The sequence below is a fragment of the Podarcis raffonei genome, chromosome 8, assembly GCF_027172205.1.
Source record: "Podarcis raffonei isolate rPodRaf1 chromosome 8, rPodRaf1.pri, whole genome shotgun sequence".
Taxonomy (NCBI): Eukaryota; Metazoa; Chordata; class Lepidosauria; order Squamata; family Lacertidae; genus Podarcis; species Podarcis raffonei.
Window position 1 is genome coordinate 71877616 of NC_070609.1, and position 20071 is coordinate 71897686.

Consider the following 20071-nt stretch of genomic DNA (forward strand, 5'->3'; position numbering starts at 1 on the left):
CGCCTACATATGCAGAGTGCAGAGCTCACGTGGGATCCCTTGTTTTTAGGACTCCCTTTTGATCAGGAGGCGGAAGCGGGGAGACTTTTTTGCCGCATCAATAAGTAAATAAACAAAAGCCTCTTCTCGCCTGGCTCACCGCCACGTTTGTTGAATGGCGTCAAGATTCGGAGGGGGCGGGATTTGGGGCGGGGCCTCGCGGGAGGGGGCGTGGCCCTGCTTTTAAAAACCTCCTCGGCGCTCCAAAAAGTGGAGGCTCCCTGCGCGCTGCGATGGATCAAGCGCTCTGCCGCTCCGTGCTCATCACCGGCGCCAACCGGGGCATCGGCCTGGGCTTGGTCAAGGGGTTCCTGGCTGCCTCCACCTGCCCAGAAGTCGTCATCGCCACCTGCCGGTGCCCTGAAAGCGCTCAGGTAAGGCGGACGCATTTCACCTGCACGCACCCGAATCCCCCCAAGCCCACCTGGACCAGGATCCTGATCCCCCCAGTGGCCAGCCACGTGACAGAGTGGTGTAGTGGTTAGAGGCAACGCCGGCAAACGGGAGTTCGGATCCTGCTCCCCTCCCGCCATGAAGATCACTGGGCGACCTTGGACTAGTCCCCGGCTCTGCCAGACCAGCCTAACTCGCAGGGCTGTTTTGTGAGGATGAAACAGAGGGCGGGGGGAGATGAGAACTGCGGAGACCGCTTTGAGTTCCTTGGGAGGAAAGGGAGGATATAAATAACTATTGAGACCCTCCTCTCTCCTCCCCGCACCCAAATCTCAGATCTGGAGAGAGCATCCTAAATCATGCTCCTTATGCAGATAGTTGTGGGAGACACCTTACTTTCCCGATAGTGGCGCTATAAGCCCTTCTGAAGATTTCCCCTCTGCTCCAGAATGGGGAGACCCTCAAGTTCCCCCTTTCCAAGACACTGTATGCCTGTACAGTGGTACCTCAGGTTAAATACTTAATTCGTTCCGGAGGTCTGTTCTTAACCTGAAACTGTTCTTAACCTGAAACTGTTCTTAACCTGAAGCACCACTTTAGGTAATGGGGCCTCCTGCTGCCACCATGCCGCCGGAGCACGATTTCTGTTCTCATCCTGAAGCAAAGTTCTTAACCCGAGGTACTATTTCTGGGTTAGTGGAGTCTGTAACCTGAAGTGTATGTAACCAAAGGTACCACTGTATCAGCAATGGGGTTCTGGGGTCTACTATCTGCTTTTCCATAGATGCTAAGGAAAACCAGACAGATTTTTTTCATAAAATTATTATCCGGCTCTCTTGGATAAGTGAGTTGAACAAAACCAGTCAGTCTTCCAGTGAATGTGGTTGCCTCATGGATTTATATAAGGGCTAGATGACCTTGCCAGTTTTATTTTAAATCTCTTTCTTTAACTCTACCCAATGCAGACAGTTGCTATTGCTTTCTGAGTGAGATTTAATTGGCATACCGGCCAAATCAAGATTGCACAGTTAAAGTTGATTATGTCCATATATTTGTACTTTTATTTGTACTTTTTATTTGCCGCCGCCTTTCCAAAGTTCAAACCATGCTCAAGGTGGTTTGCAGCATGAAAAAAAATACGTAATTATGACATAACAAAAGCAGTCATAATAAATGTTAATAAATGTTAATAAAACATTTTAAAATACACAACCAAACCGAACAATTTCCACATAAATCACAAGAAGATCCAAAATAAAGATGCAGGAAAAAACACACCCAACAGCAACATCCCCCCCAACAAAAAAATGCAAACACCCCAGACCAAGAGGCTGTTCAGCAGCCTCAGTTTTTGTAGCTGGAGTCTGTCCAGCCCCCCCCCCCCCAGCTAGGCGGAACAGGCCTGCAAGACAGGGAGAAAATCTTCCAGGACTCAGATAATATAGTCTTTGGCTACTTCCGCCTCAGTTTTTTTGATTGGCAGGTCAATCAAAAGGTCGGACTTTTTGAGCTAACAGACTATTGGTTGCTTTGAGGCAACATCGTCCAGGCTTCCCAGAAACAAGTGGGGATTAATGCTCATCGTGCCAACATCATCTAATCTTCCCACAGGCAAATCAGAATGAATCTTTGGTGAACAACCTAAGAACATAGGTTGGTGAACAACCTAAGAACAACCTAAGCTGGTGTTTCTCAAACTTGGGTCTCCAGCTGTTGTTGGGCTACAACTCCCACCATGCCTAGCTAGCAGGACCAGTGGTCAGGGATGATGGGGGTTGTAGTCCAACAACAGCTGGGAGAAACACTGATCTCAGGAACCAGCTGGAATAATTTCTTTCCAATATACCTCACTCTACACTCGCTTAGTACACTGAACGCTCTCTGCTATTTTAATCCCTGTTCCCCCAGTTTGGATAGATTCTTTTTTGCACCTCACTGCTGGGCAGATGAGTTCTGTCTGTGTCTATTTTGCAGGGAGGATAGAACACTCTGTGCATCCTCAGAGGCGCTCTTGTGATTGAGCAGCACCTTCTAGTTCCCTGGGCTGTGAATTCCATTGGGAAGAGCTGCCACTCAGTGTGGTAGAACGGTAGCTTTGCTTCCAAAGGTCCCAGGTTCAATCGCTTACGTCTCCAGGTGGGGCTGGGAGAGACTCTCAGATTTCCAAACTCAGGAAAAATGATTTGCAGTAGAGAAGAAGGACTTGCAGAGTAGATGTTATCATTGTAATTATCATTTATTGCCTAGGAGGAAAGGGTGGAATCCAAATAACTATTTAGGGTAGTATTTCATCACAAACCACAATGATTTCTGCTTTCATTAACGTACGTACTGCAATCCCAAAGTTTGTTTCCTGGTCAGTCCTTGCCAGCTCAGTGTGTTTGTGAAGCTGGGATTCCTTTTACCTTGACCTGCCTTGTTCCATACTTTCTTAGTACAGTAAATTGTACTTCACGTACCAGTTAGCTAAATATTAAAAGTAAAGGACCCCTGATGGTTAAGTTCAGTCACAGATGACTCTGGGGTTGTGGCACTCATCTCGCTTTACAGGCCGAGGGAAGCCGGTGTTTGTCCGCAGACAGTTTTTCCGGGTCATGTGGCCAACATCACTAAGCTGCTTCTGGTGCAATGAAACACCGAAACCAGAGCAGTGCACAGAAATGCTGTTTACCTTCCCGCTGGAGCGATACCTATTTACAGTGGTATCTCAGGTTAAGTACTTAATTCGTTCCGGAGGTCCGTTCTTAACCTGAAACTGTTCTTAACCTGAAGCACCACTTTAGCTAATGGGGCCTCCTGCTGCTGCTGCGCCGCCGGAGCACGATTTCTGTTCTTATCCTGAAGCAAAGTTCTTAACCCAAGGTAATATTTCTGGGTTAGCGGAGTATGTAACCTGAAGCGTATGTAACCTGAAGCGTATGTAACCTGAGGTACCACTGTATCTCCTTGCACTTTTTGGCATGCTTTCAAACTGCTAGGTTGACAGGAGAAGAGACCGAGCAACAGGAGCTCACCCTGTCGTGGGGAATCGAACCACCGACCTTCGGATCGGCAAGCCCAAGAGGCTCAGTGGTTTAGACCACGGCACCACCTGCGCTCCTAGCTAACTATCAGGGGTGTACAATTCTCCCTAGGGGGTGGAAAGGCGACAACCCAGTTAAACCCTTGACAGGAGAAGATTGGTCTTGCCTAGGCTGGATTCAAACACAGATAAAAATTGAGAGGCAGGCGGTTGCAGTCCCTTGCCGCTGCCCCATACAGACATGCAGCATATTGGGGGTCCTGTTGCATTATGTCAGGATTGCAATACCTTAAGTACCACCTCTCTCCATATGAACCTGAGATCATCATCTAAGGCCCTTTTCTGTGTGCCTTTGCCATGAGAGGTGCAGAGGGTGGCAGCATGAGAATGGGCCTTTTCTGTGGTGGCTCCCTGCTTGTGGAATGCTCTCCCCAGGAAGGCTTACTTGGCACCTTGCTTATAAAATGCCCCTCTTCAACCGAGCCTCATGGAACTTTGAAGTGTCAGGCATAGCTCTAATGGCTTTAGCCCAAACGTAGCAGAGTTTTCCTGCACGGCGAAGAAGCTAGTTGAGGTGGAAATGACTAGTCAGCTAGACTCAGAATAACTATTTACAGGATTTATTAAAAGGAAAAATAAAACCAGCAGAGTTTCTGCATACAAAACGAAGCAAAATAAATCCTTTCTTTCTCTCTCTCTCTTAACCATACACAGCACTCCTACACCTAACACACCTAACACACCTAACCCAAACTGTGGTAGCATTCCCAGATAACAGAGTTGAGTGCTGGTCATTAACCAATCAGAGTAAGTAGTTTCTAGGTCAAGCTGACCTGGGCTTTCTGCCAAGAGTAAATTGACACTGCCTTGAGTTAATTGTGCGAAACCAGAATCTGTAAGTTTCCCATGAGAACCAATTAACAGAAACTGAACAGAGCCTTTGGCTGATTAACATCCAATGCCCTTTGAAATGTGTTGTGTGTGGGTGGGGGATTATTGGTTCTCCCCTCTCTCGTAGCCCACTGGCTGAGCATCGAGGGGGTCCAGCCTGCCAGCCCAGAAAACCCACCCCCAGGTGAGTCACCCACTTTGGTTAACGCTGCGAATCTGATGGGGCGCTTTCAGCGTTACTTTCTGTAGGGTTGGATTGGTGCTCTTTTATGAAGTAGTAGTAGTAGTTTGGATTTGATATCCCGCTTTATCACTACCCTAAGGAGTCTCTAGGGACGCGGGTGGCACTGTGGGTTAAACCACAGAGCCTAGGACTTGCCGATCAGAAGGTCGGCGGTTCGAATCCCCGTGACGGGGTGAGCTCCCGTTGCTTGGTCCCTGCTCCTGCCAACCTAGCAGTTCAAAAGCACGTCAAAGTGCAAGTAGATAAATAGGTACCGCTCCAGCGGGAAGGTAAACGGCGTTTCCGTGCGCTGCTCTGGTTCGCCAGAAGCGGCTTAGTCATGCTGGCTACATGACCCGGAAGCTGTACGCCCGCTCCCTCGGCCAAAAAAGCGAGATGAGCGCAGCAACCCCAGAGTCGGTCACGACTGGACCTAATGATCAGGGGTCCCTTTACCTTTACCTTTAAGGAGTCTCAAAGCGGCTAACAATCTCCTTTTCCTTCCTCCCCACAACAAATACTGTGAGGTGAGTGGGGCTGAGAGACTTCAGAGAAGTGTGACTAGCCCAAGGTCACCCAGCAGCTGCATGTGGAGGAGCGGAGACGCGAACCCGGTTCACCAGATTACAAGTCCATCGCTCTTAACCACTACACCACACTACACCACCTTTAATTAACAAGGGTTGCCCGTGTTTATGACGTATACGGCAAATCCGTCCTTTTCAAGACAAGCCTCGTCCCAAACCTGGCAAACCTGGAATGAGACTTGATACTCTGATAACACTACTATTCTTTACTTGGACTCATATTATTTTTCAGATCTTTGCAACTGGGCTCATTCCATGTGCCTGCTTTACGGTTTTGTTTTTCATCCTTTAATTTTTGTTTGTTTGTTTTTCCCTTTTTATTTATTGATACTTGTTCAAAAATATACAGACGTTCGCACCCATTACAAAGTGTACTTTTATAATACGCTGAAATTAAAACAGCTGATTAATATAACAAAGAACAAAGGCAGAAAGAAGCAAAGGGGGGAAAGAGACCGAAAGAGACAGAAAGCAAAAGAAGAGGAGGAGATTAAAGAAGCATTTTTATTATGTATTTTGTGGTTTTTGTATTGTATTTTTATGTTGTGAACCTGCCAGGGATCTACGGAAGATGGGCGGTAAATACATTTAATAAAGAAGACGAATAATAATAATACTATTGCTATCCTATGGGTGGAGGAAGGCTGGCAAGGGCTGCCATTAAAATGCATTTAGGCAGATGGGATGTCCACAAGTGTTGGTCTTGTTCTTTCTTTCTAGGAGCTACAGAAACTCTGCAAGCAGTACAGCAACATCAGGGTTTTGCCGCTTGGTAAGCAAAAAGTTTCCTCTTCTGCTCTGCGCCTGACGGCCCCCATGAATGTATCTGAAGCTTGGGTCCCCAGCTATTATTGGACTACAACTCCCATCATCCCTGACCACTGGCCCTACCAGCTAGGGATGATGGGAGTTATAGTCCAACAACAGTTGGGGGGACCCAAGTTTGAGAGACACCGAAAGAAATAGGATTGTATCCAGTGTTAGTCCTGCTCAGAGTAAACCCGTTGAAACTGAAGGACAAGGGGATGTGACAACTCTCCTGTTTGGAAGTATGGGATTTTCTAATTGAGAGAAAGGTGAATTGGAGGTGGCATGGCAGAAATTTACAAAATGGCATGGAGATAGTGGATAAGGAAATGTTTTCCTCCTTTATTCAGAAAGAGTGCATGTCTTTTCTTCTTCTTTTGTAACACGAGAACTTGGAGACGTCCAATGAGGCTGAAAGCTGGAAGGTTTAGGACAGGTGAAAGAATATATTACTTCATGCAGTGCATAGTTTAGCTATGGAACTCACTGCCACTGGAGGCAACGATGGCCTGCCACCAACTTGGATGGCTGTAAGTTGGGTCCTGCTTGTGGACTTCCCTTGGGGTCAGCTGGTTGGCCACTATGAGAACAGGGCTCTGGACTCGATGAACACCTGGCCTGATCCGGCAGAGTCTTCTTATGTTCTGAGCATAATTAAGACGGGCCCATTAATTTCCATGGGTCTACTTTGAGTAAAACATTGGTTACAAACAACCGTGGGAGAAAGGCCATGAATTGCACATCAATTGCAAATGCAAAGAACAACAACGAAGAGAACAAATCCCAGTCGTTGACCGATTTCCATTCTTGCACACAGACCAGCATGTGAACTGCAGCAAATTCTACTTCATTTCTCTGCAGAATTTTCTGACATCCCTAGTTGCCAGTCACTATAGAAAAGGCTGACCTATGGATCATTGTTCTGGAGCAGTTACTCCTTAACTGCTCTCTCCTCCCCATCCGCTCTGGACACCTCGGTGAGAGAGCTATGCAGAAGTTGACAGGTTCAATCCCCAGGTAGGGCTGGGGATGTCTACTGTCTGAAAGCCCGGAGAGCTTCTGCCAGTCAATGTAGACAGTATTGGGCTAGATAGACCGGCAGTCTGACTCTCTCTCTTATGCATCATCTTCTCCTGTGTTCTCGAATCCAGATGTGGTTTCCGAAAGCAGCATCAAGGAAACGGTCAAGGAGGTGGAAGACATTGTTGGGGAGAAAGGGCTGAACTGCCTCATCAACAACGCCGGCATCAATGTCTTAGGTTCTCTGGAAGACGTCACCACGGAAGCCATGCTCAGGACCTTCGAGACCAACACTGTTGCCCAGCTAATGCTCTCCAAAGTAAGAACAAAGTCGGTAAATCTGGCATCTACCGTGGTCGCCTGGGGCAAGTCGTCCTCTGCCGCAGCCAACAGCTAGGGACATTTAACTAACAGTGGTTCTTCTGTTTGGTTGCTAAGCTGCCTGTTGCTTAACCTATTTTGTAAGATTTATATATCGCTAGAGTGTTTAAAAAAAGCTCAAAAGTGCTCGAACCTGTATGTGGACCTGTCAGCTTTGCAGCCTTAAGCCTGAGTTAACATGGAATGGCTTGGGAAGAAGGTAGATGTGGGTCCGTGGGTGGTTTGCTCTGGTAGAAGAAGGGCTGTAGCTCAGTGGTAAAACATTTTCTTTACGTGCAGAAGGTCCCTGGTTCAATCTCTATCAGTATCTCCAGGCCTGGCTAGGAAATATTCTCTATCTGAAACCCTGAAGTGCTGCTTCTAATCGATGCAGGCAATACTGATTAGTTGAGTCAATGCAGTGGCGTAGCGTGGGGGGTGCAGGGGGGGCCGGCCGCACCGGGCGCAACATCTGGGGGTTAGGGTTAGGGGGAGCAAATCCACGGGTTAGGGGGCGCAAATTACTTGCCTTGCCCCGGGTGCTGACAACCCACGCTACGCCACTGAGTCAATGGTCTGATCTGGTGCAACACAGGCTCCTACATGTCTGTGACTGGCAAGAGTTTCTGACTCCCAAGTCGTTCTAAACAATTATTGTCTTCCCTCCCCCACCCCACCCATCTAAAGTATGTTCCTAGAATTCCTTATCCATGATAGCTCAGATAAAAGTTGCACTGTACCCAGCGTATCGCTCACATTGGCTTGGCACAGATTTTGCATCTGCCTCCACACCTGGTTCCTGTAGATGGACTCTGGGGCTCTAGTAGAGAGGCAGTCAGTCATTGATGTCTTGGGAACTCTTCATTTCAGCTCTGTTTCACACAGGTGGTCATGAGAAACAGTCCACTGCGAAATTGGCTGCAGAATTTCACTTCACTGAGAAATCACAACTTTTGATCATTTTTTTTAAAAATCAAGTTTCTAGTCCTTATGTTCAGTCCCCCCCCCAATAAATTAATATATAGATAAATAAATTGAGTTTCTATTCCTTTGGACCTGGAGGATCGGTTTGAATCTCAGAACTGCCTGAATCTCAGAAGCTGGAAGAATTTCCAAATAAGATTTCTCAGGAGATAGGAAATTAGAGGATATGCAAATTTGCTTTAACTTGCAGAGTGTATTCCCCCTTTTGTAGGATTTGCTAACTTGCTGAAAGGTTATGTTTTTATTCGTTTTAAGAAAATTCTAACCGCGTGCTCTTTTAAAAAATACATTGCCTGTGCAGACATCACCTTCTGATTTCCCGTTAAAAATAAATAAATTCCTTTAGGCATTTCTGCCACTTTTGAAGAAAGCTGCCAACCAAAGTGCCACCATGGGGTGTCACCGTGCTGCAATTGTCAACATGTCATCCCTCTCGGCCTCCATAGGGCTTGCAAAATCCAATGACATTTACCACGCGATTTACCCTTACAGAATTTCGAAGGTGAGTGTTCTTAGTAGGTAGTTATATTGGGAGAATGGAGAGGGGGCGGGCGGGCGGGCAGGGGGAGTGGGAAGAGATGTAAGATAACTTTCAAAGTGATGAGTTGCATCTGATGCTACTCCTAACTTGTTGTACACCTGTTGAAGTTAATGGATCTACTCAGCAGTGCTCCAAACCATGAATCCTTAGAATGGATGGGCTCTAACTCAGTGTTGGAGCATCTGCTTTGCATGCAGAAGGTCCCTGGGCTCAGTCCCCAACATTTCCAGGAAGAGATGGGGCAGACCTTATTAATCTGCAGGAGGCAACTGGACCGATTTCACCTATTGACTGGGAAGAAAATTGGAATATAGCTCTGAAGGTAGCTTTAGATACAGCTTAGTCTATCTGAAGGACTATATTCTCCCGTAAGAACCTGATCAGGCTCTGAGATCTTCAGGGGGAGGCCCTTCTCTCTTTCCCGCCACCCTCACAGGCAACCTTGGTGGGGATACGGGAGAGGGCCTTCTTGGTGGTGGCTCCCAGACTTTGGAACTCCTTCCCTAGAGAAGCTAGACTGGTTCCCTCCTGGCTCGTCCCTCTGCTGGCAGTTGCTGTGAACCGCAGGAGGGGAGAGGGCTCTGGTGTTCAAACCCTGCTTGCGGGTTTCCCACGTACATCTGTTTGGCCACTGTGAGAGAAGAGTATACAGGTCGCGATGGGTCATTGAGCTCATCCAACAGGCTCTTCTTATGTTCTTGATGGGATGGGAACCTAACTGCACAATAAGAAAGGAAGTTGGCAAGGTAGAAGGTAGTGAACCAGGATAGAGAGGTGACTGGGTTTGCACAAAAGAGCTCAAATTCCAAAGAGCTAACATATTACCATAGCTTGATATCCCCTGCCAGTAAAAGTTAATGTCCAAATAGTGGTTCCAGTTGATATCATCCCTCTGGTTAGATCTGTGGAGCTGGGTTCCCAACAAACAGATCTAATTTGACACCCGGTTTTATCTCCAAAGGGCCATTAAGGGTTTTTTAGCTCTTCTTGGGCGAGATGAGATTTTCAGAAGCAAACAAAATCATTCCTCCTGATGCATGCACAGTGAGTCAGCTACAAACACCTAACATTCCCTAGCCAGCCAGGGATTCAAATATTAGGTGTTACCTTGACAGGAATGATATTGTATTAGTTGAGGAAGGTTGCAGCACACCCTCTGCAAATTTAAGAGCTGGAGAAAAAGACGTATGAAGAGAATAGGGGACAAAGAGCTGAGCGCTCTTATCGCCTCTTGACGCAACGTGAGATTTTAGGGTCAGATAGGAATACCCGGTATTTTTCAGCCTTTTATGGAGGGGCATCACTTCAGACTTTTATTGTAGGTAAATCTCTTGGAATGTGGCAGGACTAGCTAACAAAATAACTGATAAGGAGGTGGTTACCCCTTTGAAGAAATATTACATGACTGGCCTCCAAGAAACCAGGATAGGCTTGGACCAGACTGACATTAATAGGAAGGGGTTTAATTATTGGAGAAAACCTGCCCACAAGTTGCTAAAGTATGGTCTTGGGGTTTCGTCACATGTGTATCTTCTAGATATGATACATTATATGATTTGTGCTGTATTTGTGATGTTCTGTTATGGTTTATTATGCTGTTGTTGTTTATTGTTTGTAAGCCTCTTTGGGATTCATTTGAATGAAAAGTGAGATAAAAATGCAATCCGTCAATCGATCCTGATTTTTCAGCAGCTTTTGATTCACTCAGTCATAATTGTCCTTGAGATAAGGATTGATAGAAGATTCCTGATGCTGATGCAAGGACTTCATTGGGATGGCAAATTCCATCCAAATTATGATAGAATTTATCTCTAGGAAGAGATCAGTAGTCACTGCTTGAAACTATGCTTTCTTCCTTTGTTTTATTTATATTTTAAATGAAAACACTCTGGCCTTGATAGTTTGGGATAAAAGTTGGCAGAGAGTGAATTGGTTCACATTAGCTGAAATGCCACATAACCTCCTTATAATAATTTATTTTGAGTTCTTTTTAAAAGGCGGACTGCTGCCAACATTAGTATTACTCAGAGTAGATCCATTCAAATTAATGGGCAGGATTTACCGGTAAGTTAGCTTCATTAATTTGGATGTTTCTTATTTGAGCAAAGTTTAGCTATAATTCTATATCAAGATATGTGTGGGGGGGGGAGTGTTAATGCATAATTGCTCTTATTAGAAATTTTAAAAAAAGAATAATTATCAGTGGGAACTCCCATGAGTTGCGTCCAATGAAGTTTTACTTGGAAGACTCATTCAAATTAATGAACGTGGCAAAGTTAGGTCTATTGACTCCAATGAGTCTGCTTTGAGTAGGACAAGCATTGGCTTTGACCCGATGTTTCGAATTCCTGATATTACTGACGTGTTTGTTGTTGCTTAAAAGTGGTTCATTGCTCAATAATAAAAGAATTTTGCAGAAAGGAAAAAGATGAGTTTTCATAGAATTGTCGAGATGACGCGGGTCATCAGATCCACCCCCCTGCGATGCAGGAATCTTTTGCCGGACGTGGGGCTCAAACCCACAACTCTGAGATTAAAAGCCTCGTGTCATCTAACTCTTTCCACTTCTCTCCCTGACCTCCCTCCAAGGCGGCACTAAACATGCTCACGAAGTCCCTTGCTACAGACCTGAAATTGGAAGGGATCCTCTGCATCGCCCTCCACCCAGGCTGGATCCAAACGGATATGGGAGGGACACAGGTTAGTAAAGGCAATCTTTTCTCCCCCACTCTTGTTTAAGTAAGTTCTTTGCCCGCCATGTGTTGTTGCTCCTGTCAGTATTTTCATCCCTCCCATCGCAAGGATCATCAGGTCCTTCTGAGAAAGAAAGGAGGGGGCAGAAGCTACTCTTCCAGACTTCCATCTCCAGCACTGTGTGGCTTTTTCTTTGATCTGTCAAGAAGAAGAAGAAGAAGAAGAAGAAGAAGAAGAAGAAGAAGAAGAAGAAGAAGAAGAAGAAGAAGAAGAAGATTGGAAGAAATTTAAAGATTACTTACAGAAATATTGTAAAATTAATGAATGTTAGAATGATGTTGGATAGAAATTAAGTGGTTTCCAGCTGTAATGTTTTAAGGGAACATGAGAAACAGGTTTAGAAACAGGTTAAAACTTAATGGTAAGGATTTGCTGAACTAACAATTTGAATCGGAATACAAAAAAGGGAGGTATGAGGAGGTCCGGGAAACATGTTAAAGGAAAATGAGAAATGGAAAATCTGCATGTTTTATTTTTTTTTCTTTTTTCTTTTCTTTTTAATTATTCTTTTTCTGTATTTTTGTTATTATTTTTTACTCTGTCTTTTCCTTTTTACTTTTATTGTATTAAAAACCTTAATAAATATTCTTTAAAAAATAATAATAATAATTTATTTATACCCCGCCCATCTGGCTGGGTTTCCTCAGCCACTCAGGGTGGCTTCCAACAGAATATTAAAACACAGTAATATATTAAACATTAAAAGCTTCCCTAAACATCTTGTCTAGAGACAAGATAGCAGTATGAGAGAGCTGTTTCTCTCGTACATGTTTGTTAAAGGTAAAGGGACCCCTGACCATTAGGTCCAGTCATGGCCGCCTCTGGGGTTGCAGTGCTCATCTCGCTTTATTGGCCAAGGGAGCCGGTGTACAGCTTCCGGGTCATGTGGCCAGCATGACTAAGCCGCTTCTGGTGAACCAGAGCAGCGCACGGAAATGCCATTTACCTTCCTGCCAGAGCGGTACCTATTTATCTACTTGCACTTTGATGTGCTTCCGAACTCCTAGGTTGGCAGGAGCAGGGACTGAGCAACGGGCGCTCATCCCGTCGCAGGGATTCAAACCACCGACCTTCTGATCGGCAAGTCCTAGGCTCTGTGGTTTAACCCACAGCGCCACCTGCATCCCACGTTTGTTATGTTCTTTTATTTGTTTAATTAGAAGAAATAAATTAGGTACTGTCCAGTACTGTCCTGGCCCCAAAATGGCAACTAGGCATTCCGTTTTGGTGACTGTAACCCTGGTTTAAGGAGCCGTTTGGTGCCTGGCTTATATATCTGAGTTTCTAACACTGGCTACCAATGGACTACTAACTGAGGCCATTTAGGGCTTTAAAGGTCAGCACCAACACTTTGAATTGTGCCCAGAAACATGCTGGGAGCCAATGTGGGTCTTTCAGAACCAGTCTTATGTGTTTTATGTGTGGGTCTCCTTTATTTTATTTTGAAGGACACTGCTGCTGTAATAAGCTTGCTCTCTCTCTCTCCAACCTTCTCCTCTGTTCTCCTAGGCTCCGTTGAAAGTGCAAGATGCCGTCCCATCGATCATCTCTCTTTTAGCTCAGCTCAGCGAAAAAGACAATGGTGCTTTCCTGGATCGGGAAGGGAAAACTTTGCCCTGGTAGCAGTAGCTCCTGGATTCCAAGAACCTGAAGCAACAGCTTGAATCTGGATATACACATTTTAACAGGAATGGACTTTGATTTGCTCACTGGTGTTCCGCCTCACTGTGTTTTTAACATACACGTAGCAATAGCTGTATTGAATGTGGTCCGAAATCCACCTCCGTCCATCGTAGCTAGTAACTGTTTGACAGGCCTCCCACATAGGAAGCTGCCTCATATCACGTCAGACATTGGTCCATTTAGTTCTGTATTGTCTACACTGACCGGCAGCAGCTCTCTAGGGTTTCAGGAATGCGACATTCCCAGCCCTCCGTATGAGTTAGGCCAGGCTGCATCCATAGCTGGGACAAGTATTCTACCACACAAGCAATCAGAAAACTGTCTCAGCCTATCAAAGCATGGATTACCTCAGCAAGGGTCATGCCAATCTGATTAGTTGCTCGGCAACACCTCCACTCTGAGAGTTCTTCTGGCTGTCAATAGTGAACACTTAGCTTACTAACTGAATGATCCCTGCTGTTGTATTCCCAACAAGGTCGTGGTGAATAGTGTCCAAGAGGGCTCAGATTAATTTGGATACTCAAGACAGAAAATCCCACTGGTGTATTTCCTCTTTCCTGCTAGTAAAAATACAAAAAAATAAATAAATCATTTATTAGTTGCTTCCCACAAGGCATCACAAAGCAATTTACAACATATAGTCCATAAGTTTATTGTTCTGGCCAGAGGCCATGACAAACTTGTAGCAATAGTATTCATAAAGTAATACAGAACACACATCTATAATATAGGCCAATGTCTATGATGTAACAGAGGCAAGATAGCAGAGATACCAAAAAGCTCAAATCTAGCTTGATTTCAGATTAAACCTCCGAATCACCACCACAACTTATAGTGATTTCATCTATCTCATTTTTCCTTATTTATTTTGCACCCAGTGCACAGAGGGCCACTCTGTGTTGCAAAGCTATTGTTGTCACTCAAAAGAAATGGAACCATTTCTGTCAGGGTGTACCTGCTTGATTGTGTGAACAACGGTTTCAGAACGTGATCTTGGGTCTATATAAGCTGCAGGCTAACAGATCATGAATGTCTTCCACCTGAGGTTGACCACAAATACAAAGTCTATCTGTGTACAGGACCTTGCAGCAGTCATCCCAAATTGCAGTGGGAATCACTTGGAAACGCAGCTCAATAAATACATTTCTTAAGGAAACTGGTGAGAGTCTGGTCAGATAATTATCTCTAAAATGCTCTGTTCTCAAGAGCAGATGCCAAGGGGGAAATCTGGTGTTTCTAATTAGTTGCGTGTCCCTTCTGAATTCTATCCAGAAGTGCCAATCCCATAGCTGACACTTACTCAAAGTCAATGCAGAGTTCAGTTCTGGAAAATAATAATAGTCTGAAACATCTTGACAAGCTGGTTTACAGAGTTGCTTATCACTCAATTCCATATTGTACAGCAGAGGGGGGGAAATGATTGGCATGGTAGCAATTCTTTTAATACACATTAACTAAGCACAGTCCGCTCTTGCCTTAATTGTTGGCCACCTGGATTCTGTACGAAGAAGAGATTCTGATATTCCTGATGGTAGAGTGTTTTCTGCACAGTATTTAAATGGAGTTTGATTCGGAGCACCAGATCTCAACACCATAGAGCATTTGAGTAAGCACTTTACTACCAAATATCTTTAGGGTTCCATCAGCTCCCCTCCCTTTTTGTAATAAAACTTCATCAATGCCCCCATAGTTTGCTTTGTGTTGACTCTCACTGCCTCCATATGTCACTGCCAAGAGAGGGTTTCACTCAATACACCCAGGGATATCTAAATTAGGAAGTTTGTTCTACAGCTTGCTGTTCTTAGTTGTTATGTACTGAGTTGAATAGGATCCAAACTGCAGCAGTCTGATTGGTCCTAGAACAATGCAGCAGTATGATTGGTTGGCAGGAACTACCCAATCATGCTCCAGATAGAAGTGAATCCACAACCTGATTGGCTTACAGTAGAATTCCGGAATTGGCCAATCATGTGCAGCCCATTGTGTAAATAATAATAATAATAATAATAATAATAATAATAATAATAATAATTTATTATTTATACCCCGCCCATCTGGCTGGGCCTCCCCAGCCACTCTGGGCGGCTTCCATAAAAACCAAAAATACAGTAAAATATCACACGTTAAAAACTTCCCTGAACAGGGCTGCCTTAAGATGTCTTCTGAATGTCAGGTAGTTGTTTATCGCTTTGACATCTGCTGGAAGGGCGTTCCACAGGGCGGGCGCCAATACGAGAAGGCCCTCTGCCTGGTTCCCTGCAGCTTTGCTTCTCGCAATGAGGGAACCGCCAGAAGGCCCTCGGCGCTGGACCTCAGCGTCCGGGCAGAATGATGGGGGTGGAGACGCTCCTTCAGGTATACTGGACCGAGGCCGTTTAGGGCTTTAAAGGTCAGCACCAACACTTTGAATTGTGCTCGGAAACGTACTGGGAGCCAATGTAGGTCTTTCAAGACCGGTGTTATATGGTCTCGGCGGCCGCCCCCAGTCACCAGTCTAGCTGCCGCATTCTGGATTAGTTGTAGTTTCCGAGTCACCTTCAAAGGTAGCCCCACGTAGAGTGCATTGCAGTAGTCCAAGCGGGAGATAACCAGAGCATGCACCACTCTGGCGAGACAGTCCGCAGGCAGATAGGGTCTCAGCCTACGTACCAGATGGAGCTGGTAAACAGCTGCCCTGGACACAGAATTGACCTGTGCCTCCATGGACAGCTGTGAGTCCAAAATGACTCCCAGGCTGCGCACCTGGTCCTTCAGGGGCACAATTACCCCATTCAGCACCAGGGAATCCTCCACACCTGCCCGCCTCCTGTCCCCCAAAAACAGTACTTCTGTCTTGTCAGGATTCAACCTCAATCTGTTAGCCGCTATCCATCCTCCAACCGCCTCCAGACACTCACACAGGACCTTCACCGCCTTCACTGGTTCTGATTTAAAAGAGAGGTAGAGCTGGGTATCATCCGCATACTGATGAACACCCAGCCCAAACCTCCTGATGATCTCTCCCAGCGGCTGCATGTAAATGTTGAAAAGCATGGGGGAGAGGACAGAACCCTGAGGCACCCCACAAGTGAGAGCCCAGGGGTCTGAACACTCATCCCCCACCACCACTTTCTGAACACGGCCCAGGAGGAAGGAGCGGAACCACTGTATGACAGTGCCTCCAGCTCCCAGCCCCTGAAGACGGTCCAGAAGGATGTTATGGTCGATGGTATCAAACGCCGCTGAGAGATCCAGCAGAACTAGGAAACAGCTCTCACCTTTGTCCCTAGCCCGTCGGAGATCATCAACCAGTGCGACCAAGGCAGTTTCAGTCCCATGATGAGGCCTGAATCCCGACTGGAAGGGATCCAAATGGTCCGCTTCTTCCAGGCGTGCCTGGAGTTGTTCGGCAACCGCTCGCTCAATCACCTTGCCCAAGAATGGGAGATTTGAGACTGGGCGATAGTTGGCCATCGTGGCCGCGTCTAAAGATGGTTTTTTAAGAAGCGGTTTAATAACCGCCTCTTTCAGCGGATCTGGGAAGGCTCCCTCATGGAGGGAAGCATTCACCACCCCACGAAGCCCATCGCCCAGTCCTTCCCGGCTAGCTTTTATAAGCCAGGATGGGCAAGGATCCAGGAGACAGGTGGTTGGTTTCACTCGTCCAAGCAGCCTGTCCACATCCTCGGAGGTAACAGATTGGAATTGATCCCACTCAACTTGACTAGACAGAACTCTGGCACTCTCCCGCCCCGGCCCTGCTCCCACGGTGGAGTCTACTTCTTCCCGAATCTGAGCAATTTTATCTGCAAAAAACTTTGCAAAATCATTGCAGGAGAACATGTGGCCCGTACTGGGCCCCGATGTTACAGGTGGTTCCGTTAAATTGTGAACCACCTGAAAAAGTCTCCTGCTGCTGTTTTCTGCAGATGCAATAGAGGCGGCGAAGAAATTCTTCTTCGCCGTCGCTATCGCCACTTGGTAGGCTCGACGTTGAGCTCTAACCTGTGTCCGGTCAGATTCGGAATGAGTTATCCGCCACCGGCGCTCTAGCCGTCTCAACGATTGTTTCATTGCCCTCAGATCCGTGGAAAACCACGGGGATGTCCGGGCTCCATGCAATCGGAGAGGGCGCTTCGGAGCCAAACAGTCAATAGCCCTGGTTAACTCCACATTCCAGCGGGCCACCAGGGAATCAGCTGAGAGGCCATCAACATGGGATAAAGCATCCCCTACCACTCTCTGGAAACCATTTGGATCCATTAAGTGGCGGGGGCGGACCATCCGAATTGGTCCCACCTCCCTGCAGAGGGGATGGGTCGCAGAGAAGTCCAGTTGCACCAGGAAGTGATCTGACCATGGCACTTCTTTCATTTCGCTTTCACTTAGTGTCAGATCACCAACATCCATAGAGGTAAACACCAGGTCCAAGGCATGTCCGCGGCTATGGGTTGGGCCAGACTTATTCAGGGACAGCCCCATGGAGGCCATGCTTTCCACGAAGTCCCGAGCGGCCCCTTGTAAGGTCATGTCGGCATGGATGTTAAAATCCCCTAGGACAACCAAGCTAGGTGTCTCCAGGAGAACATCCGCCACGACCTGAAGCAGCTCGGACAGGGAATCCTTGGTGCAGCGGGGAGGTCGGTACACCAAAAGGAATCCTGTACTGCCCCTATTGCCCAACTTCCAGAACATGCACTCGGAAAACTGGGTCTTCCCAATAGGACGCCTGGTGCAAACTAATGACTTCCTAAAAATCACTGCAACCCCCCCTCCCCGCCCACATGACCTGGGTTGCTGTGCGTAAGAGAAACCTGGTGGACAAGCAGCGGCAAGGACAGGCCCATCTGCTTCATCCAACCAAGTCTCTGTTACACATGCCAGGTCAAGTCCTCCATCCATGATCAAGTCATGGATGGCAGTAGTCTTATGAATCATTGACCTGGCATTGCACAGCAACACTTTCAGGTCATGTGGGTATCCCTTGCTGATTCTAGTATCCATCCGGTCAGGACCAGACCCGGAGGCAGGAATAGTATATAAATGTATATAAAGCAGATACTTTGAGGGGACTTTCATTCCTCCTCACCACTATGAGCTGAATAAAGAGCATGAAATCACTTTGCGACTCTGAGTATATTTCACTGGCGACGAAGGTGGGATCCCGCTGAGCTGACTGCCACACACAGCACCGCAGCACCGCCACCTGCCGCACCGCTGCCTCGCACCGTGTATCCAGGCTTCAGCTCCGGGACACAAGGAACTCAGAATGGCAACCGACAGCAGCTTCTCGCCATTCAACCCAGCATCTGGAGACTGGGAAGCGTACGTGTCAGGGCTACCCTAGGTCCCAGCTCACAAAGGACCAACGCTGCTTCGTTGTTAAGTATAAAAGTCTTTATTGAAGTTCAGTTTCACTTCCAGAGCCGCAGCGCGCAGCCCCACGTCTAAAGTGTCAGACCACTGATGCTCCGTCTGAGTCTCCTCCCCCCTGACACCAATTTAAGATCCTAGCCTTGCTCCACCTTCTCCGCTGCTCCTTCCTCCTCTGGGTCCGCCTGCCCACCGGGGTTCCGCCCTTTCTAGCCTCTTCTCCCGCTGATTCCCCTGAGCCTTCTCCCTCCCTCCGGCGGGCTTTAGGAGCTGGTTCCCCATCCGGGTCTCCTGCTGTTCCGCGCGCCTGCACATTTGAACTTGGCGCGCGCGCCCAGCCAGCAGCTTTCCTCCTGACCGTTTCACTGCTGCTGCCACTGCTTCCCCCTTCGGGGGGGCTAGCTGCAACTGACCTCCCTTCCGTTCCCCCACTCTCCGATGGAGGCGTGGTCAGCCCTGACTCCCTCTCTGGAGGAGACGCTGGCCCTGACACATGTGACTCCTCCCCCCCACTATGCTCTGGTGGGGAAACTGGTCCCGATCCTCCACTGCTGCTTTGGGGTTCCCCTCTGGCTCCTTGTTTCTGGTGCGTCCCCCCTGGGACCCCCCTTGCCCTGACCATCGGCGCCCCCTTCTGGGAATCTTCTGATTCGCTGGAGAAGCTCATGGAATCTCTCGGGCCACTGTCATACTCCCCTACGCTGCCCTCAGATTCTTCCCCTTCGCTCTCCCAATCCTCTCTCCCCAGTGCTCCTGCTCCTGATTCCCTGACATCCATCCCCCCCTCGAAGCCCCCCCTTCCCCCTCCCCCTCTTCGGGTGTGGGTTCCGGGTGCTCCAGTCCTGTGGGTGTGAGTGCGGGATACCATTCTTCCCCCCTGGTGTGCAGCCGGTCCACTGGATCCGGCCCAACCGCAACGGGCTCGTCGACGTCGATTTCCTCTGCTTCCATCTCTCTGCTGATGTGCTCGAATCCAGGATCCTCCCCCAACACGTCCATGTCCTCCCCTCCCCCGGGTACCTCTGGTGAGACTGCTTGCAAAGGTCCCCGCAGCAGCTCCCTGTGCCACCCCACCTCCGGTTGAGTGTCCCACCAATAGGAGCGGTCTGTGGCAAACCCCGAGAGAGACCCCTCCGAGGAGCTAGTGTCCGGCGTCATCTCTTCAGCTGATGAAAAACCCTGGAACGTACTGGCTGACAGTGTGGGTGTGAAGAGCCAGTCGTCGAAAAACTCTGCCGGCATAGGTCTGTGTGGGAAGAGTGCATGGAACTCGTCTTTAAGATAGTGCTCCTCCACGGCATAGCACGGTACCCACCTGTTGGCACTGGCTGGGGTACCTTCCCTGGCGAGGAGGTATTCCACCCCCTCTTCCCCCCACCTCGAGTCCAAAATCTCCGTGACCTCGTTGAGTGGCG

General features: G+C 47.5%; 1 protein-coding gene across 2 annotated transcripts in view; it reads left to right on the plus strand.

Moving 5' to 3' along the window:
- Positions 1-223: 223 nt before the first annotated feature.
- LOC128419722 (C-factor-like) overlaps positions 224-20071 on the plus strand; it is a 28512-nt gene continuing 8664 nt past the window's right edge. The window contains exons 1-6 of one of the 2 annotated variants that reach the window (XM_053400752.1): positions 224-413; positions 5876-5927; positions 7114-7301; positions 8673-8828; positions 11457-11567; positions 13131-14460. In XM_053400752.1, the coding sequence (XP_053256727.1) occupies positions 273-413; positions 5876-5927; positions 7114-7301; positions 8673-8828; positions 11457-11567; positions 13131-13244 (762 nt within the window). In that variant the 5' untranslated portion in view covers positions 224-272 and the 3' untranslated portion in view covers positions 13245-14460. Of the gene's footprint in view, positions 414-5875; positions 5928-7113; positions 7302-8672; positions 8829-11456; positions 11568-13130; positions 14461-20071 lie in introns of those variants that run through there. The other variant, XM_053400753.1, reaches the window with a different exon arrangement.